At 36.6% G+C, this 4,449-nt stretch overlaps 1 protein-coding gene across 3 annotated transcripts; it reads left to right on the top strand.

Moving 5' to 3' along the window:
* The first annotated feature begins 2,108 nt into the window (after window positions 1-2,108).
* Window positions 2,109-3,503, top strand: LOC135706435 (chorion transcription factor Cf2-like). Of its 3 annotated transcripts, none has more exons than XM_065228045.1 (3): window positions 2,109-2,169; window positions 2,243-2,334; window positions 2,416-3,503. In XM_065228045.1, the coding sequence occupies exons 2-3, from the start codon at window positions 2,312-2,314 to the stop codon at window positions 3,377-3,379; spliced, it is 987 nt and encodes a 328-aa protein (XP_065084117.1). In that variant the 5' UTR covers window positions 2,109-2,169; window positions 2,243-2,311; the 3' UTR covers window positions 3,380-3,503. The 3 variants fall into 3 exon arrangements, 2 of the variants coding, with proteins under 2 accessions (XP_065084117.1, XP_065084118.1); XM_065228046.1 differs by having other exon boundaries at window positions 2,167-2,185; XR_010518168.1 differs by lacking the exon at window positions 2,109-2,169 and having other exon boundaries at window positions 2,249-2,345; window positions 2,416-2,506.
* Window positions 3,504-4,449: the final 946 nt, after the last annotated feature.

Below are 4,449 nucleotides of genomic sequence, written 5' to 3'. Positions count from 1 at the left end.
ACGTCTATATTGTTGAAATAAACATGCTTTTGACTTTAATTCAAACATATATATTTTTGTTGCAAACACGTTTTTAATTTATTTTGAATTATTCATATGTTTATAGAATGAACATTTATATTTTTGATTTAAATGAACAAAATTCGGTTCCGTGTAGCGTGCCCTGCCTTTTTTTCCTTCTTGTTTACATTTGGAAAAAAATGCCCCAATCAACTGAAAACGGCCCGCAACAAAATCGAAGTCATGGATTCGGAAACCCACCTAGGTAAGTGTCTTAACAAAGTTCCAGCTCGATAAAACCGGAGGAACCCCAGCGGTATCGACGTCACTCCGTCGTTTCTGATGCCGATCCTGTATCATCCTCCTCCACAACTGACGTCGAAAGAAAAACGAAAATCCGGAATAGATTTTGAATCTATTCCGGATCCTCCAGCCCCCCTCCTCGAACACCGAACGTAGAAAGAGGCCGGCGTGAGGACCAGCATTAGAAACGACAAAACGACGCTAATATCACAAAGTTTCACTGGTTTTACTGAACTGAAACTTCCGGACACTCACCCCGACAGGTCCCCACATCTCGGACCAGGACCCAACATCCACAGCTTACCCTTAATCGCACCCGAAAAAGAGCAGGAGCTTAGATGCCTTGTCTACAGATCGTTTTTCATCTCTTTGCAATCAATTTTTTTGCTTTATCCTGCTAATATAATTTAAAATTAAGTATGTTTCTTTCAAACATAAGAAGCATGTTTGAAATAATCATATTTATTTTTGTTCACATACTTGTCAAACCAAACAAAAATATTCACGTTTATTTTCAACACGAATATTTTTAAAATAAACGTAACATTATTTTTGTTTTAAACATTAATAGCACATGACTTCAAACATGGAATACGTTTGAAATAAACCTTGTTTATTTTTGTGGCCAGAACAAACTGAGTTTACGTTTAAATTTACCTCAAATATTTTTGTTTCAACGATAAATTTTTCTGCGTGAACCCATTCGTATACTGTAGACTCTATTAGATACAATGCGATATATTGTATTTGAATTACAAGACAAAAATTTTCCGTATAGGGAGAGGACAATATATTCACCTTTCCTGATTAATTTATTCACCGCAGGTGCTTGAAATCATCATCCACTTGGCATATTTTGTTTTCTGTATCGGGTTGGCAGTGCTTCCATATATGCTTGATGAGAAAAATTAAGATTTATAAAATTGTCTCAGCGGTTGTGATCTTCCGGATTTTTAATGTGTGCCCGAAAAAAAATTATAATAAAACAACGAAATTACTATGAGTTTTACTGTTGAATTTCGAGTACATTAAAAATTATTGTTAAATTATTGTACGGGAGGAAAAATAGATTTCGATTTTTAACGATTCAATGCTCAAACAACGAAAATTAGTGTGATGAGTATAGTGTATGCCCCTCTTAACAGGGAAGCTATTATTGTAGCGATTGTAGGGTTGTTAAGCATTTTAACAATATATAAAAGTGATTTTTCTCAAACAAATTTGATCTCATTTTTATGTATGATAAAAAAATGAGATCAAATTTGTTTGAGAAAAATCACTTTTATATATTGTTAAAATGCTTAACAACCCTCCTTTTTTACTGTAAATTTCTCAAATACCATAATTTCCATTGTTGTGAACCATGAATTTCGTTGTGATTTTATGGTTATGGACAAAAATGTCCAATGTTTTGACAGTAAATAACATGGTTACAATGACAATGAAAATCATTGTATTTTTATTGGATTTTTTTTACGGGTGATTATTTCAGCTGTCAGTCAGTTCAGATATGTACATAATCCAAAAATAAGACCACTCCCGATAGAAATTTGCCAGTTGTGCAATAAAATGTACATTATTTTGAGTTTTGAAAATCGTCAATATAATGTAAACAAATGGATCGGATGATATTTCCTCTCAAAATCGGCTAGCGCACTTTACTTTGATGGTGCATAAAAAGCGAGATGAAAAGAGCCTATCGGCCGCTGTTCTTGATATATTTATAGCAGATAAAAGTTACCGTGTAGTCCCTCCCCAATCAAAACTGGCTGCGTGAGAACTAAATCTCATAAAATGTCAAACTGGTTGACAGCGGAATTTAGCCATTGGCTCGAATTCTGAAAACCCAAGCTACTGTTTACAAAAGTTAATATTTCTTCGCGTATGTTTACTAAAAGTTAAATTAATCAATATAAATTTTCATTTCAATCAATTTTAGTTAATTTAAAAGCATCAACACGAAGGATTCTTCTGATTGGATAACCGTCGGCCACCGGAACGCATCGGCATGAATGTTAATGTATGCGATGTGTAAGTTAACTGTACGCAATGTAGTATCACCATAATGGATGGAACTTGGTTTTTATTAATTTGACATTTTCGTCATTCTAGACCGAATAATAATCCAGCTACATATTGCCGGTTGTGCTTTTCGCAGACAAAAGTAGTGCCGATTTTCCCCTTAGGAAGTAACCACAATCAGAAATTAATCAATCAGGTCTACCAGTGGACCGGCGTTCAGATCAACTATCAGGAAGATTTTACCTGTGCAATCTGCTGGAAATGCACTGTTACTTTGGAAGAATTCCAGCGCTTTTGTGATCGTTGCAAGAAAAACGATTGGGTTGTAAGGCAGAAACGTACTGACGTAAACAGAATCGTTCAGAAAACAGATCACCACGAAAACAACGGAAACCAAATGGATGACCGACGGTTTGGGTACATGTACCCATTGATGCAGCCTACCTTAGGGTACGAGTTTCGTCTACCTAACGATCCGCGGGATCGAGCACCTTTGGAACATCCCCGATCGCTAGTTCGTGCCAACCATGAAGCACAAGCGTCCTCTTCCAATCACATGCCTAAAACAGAATCGAGAATAGATATTGATACTGAGTTTAAACATGTGCTACCAGTGGAACGACTTCCGGAAGAGCTTGTCAATATGTTAGATTTACCAGCTACATCATCGAAGAAGGGAAATACTAGTGTAGCAGTTAATGGCACAGGTATTGATGGAGCTCCAAAACAACGCAGCAGTCAGTATCAAAAGATAGTTGAGTCCGGCGGGGTTAAGTGTCCAATATGCAAGAAGCCTTACACAACGGATAAAAATCTCAAAAAGCATCTCCGTCTGCACACACTATCGCTGCCATTCACGTGCAATGATTGCGGTGCGAAGTTTTCCGAGCGTAGAGATTTCCAGAAACATCAGGAACGATACCATGGGCCGAATGCGACCGCTTCGGTGTCTGAAATTTTCCATTGCGAGTTTTGTTCCAGAGTTTTCACCAGGCAACGAGACATGACCAAGCATGTACGTTTGTTCCACGAGCCTCCTGAGGATGCAAAGTGAGTACAGTCGGTGGCCGGAACAGCTCTTCGGAAAATAAACATTTAAATAACGAGATGATTAAATGTAGACAAATATCTGTACAACCAATTGTGTAATAAATCAACAAAATTTCGGAGTGATTGAAGATTTTGTCCAATATGCCTTTCAAGTCATGTAGTGTAGGTAACCTGGTTCATCTTAATGGTTGTTCATATTGACTCAGATCAAAACATTCTGGAGTTATGAGTTATGGGTAGGTAACCGTACAAAAACGGTTAAGTGGCAAAGTTGGTGTCGTTAATCCTTTCATTAGAATAGACATTAGGCTATGAATGGGAACGGATTACTATTTCAATGACTGTACACAGGCATGGAAAATCATTTGCATTCATTTCGTGCATTCATTTACATTCATTTGCCTCTAACTTTTTTCATCAACAGCATTCCACAAAATGATGTATAGAGCTTTTGTAGGTTTTATTATAAGCTACAACTTTTGCAAATAACTCAAATCTATATCTCTTATGCATCATGAATTAAAGTGGACATAACTTATTACTGTTTTTCAGTGAATGTAAAATACATTCACTGAAAAACAGTAGTGGCTTCTGTTCGCTCTGGTTCATCATGCATAAGAGATAAGGATTTGATTTGTTAACAAAAGTTATAGCTAATAACAAAACCTACAAAAGCTTTATACATCATTTTGCGGAATGATGTTGAAAAAAATTAGAGGCAGATGAATGTAAATGAATGCACGAAATGAATGCAAATGATTTTCCATGCCTGACTGTACATAGCAAGAAATCCCCTTTAGGTAAATCATGGGCCCTATGATGTAAGTCGTTTCGAGCGTCGCTTCTGGTCACTGGTCTAATTTGGTATTACAGAAGTAATACCAAAATAGACATTGACCAGTGATCAGAAGTGACGCTCGACTCGACTTAGATAAATAAGGCCCAATATATATTTTCTCGACTTCCCTGGCAGAGTATCATTGTGCTTGCCACACAATCGACAAATTCTTGCATTGGTTGACATAGAAATATTTCAACTAACAACTGGTTAAGTGCTTCAAAGAATAGTATGCT

The sequence above is a fragment of the Ochlerotatus camptorhynchus genome, unplaced genomic scaffold, assembly GCF_037179485.1.
Source record: "Ochlerotatus camptorhynchus isolate MF236.1 unplaced genomic scaffold, CSIRO-AGI_Acam_v1.1 ptg000277l, whole genome shotgun sequence".
Classification (NCBI taxonomy): Eukaryota; Metazoa; Arthropoda; class Insecta; order Diptera; family Culicidae; genus Ochlerotatus; species Ochlerotatus camptorhynchus.
The sequence above is the reverse complement of the archived record's forward strand: the minus strand, read 5'-3'. Positions and strand labels throughout refer to the sequence as shown.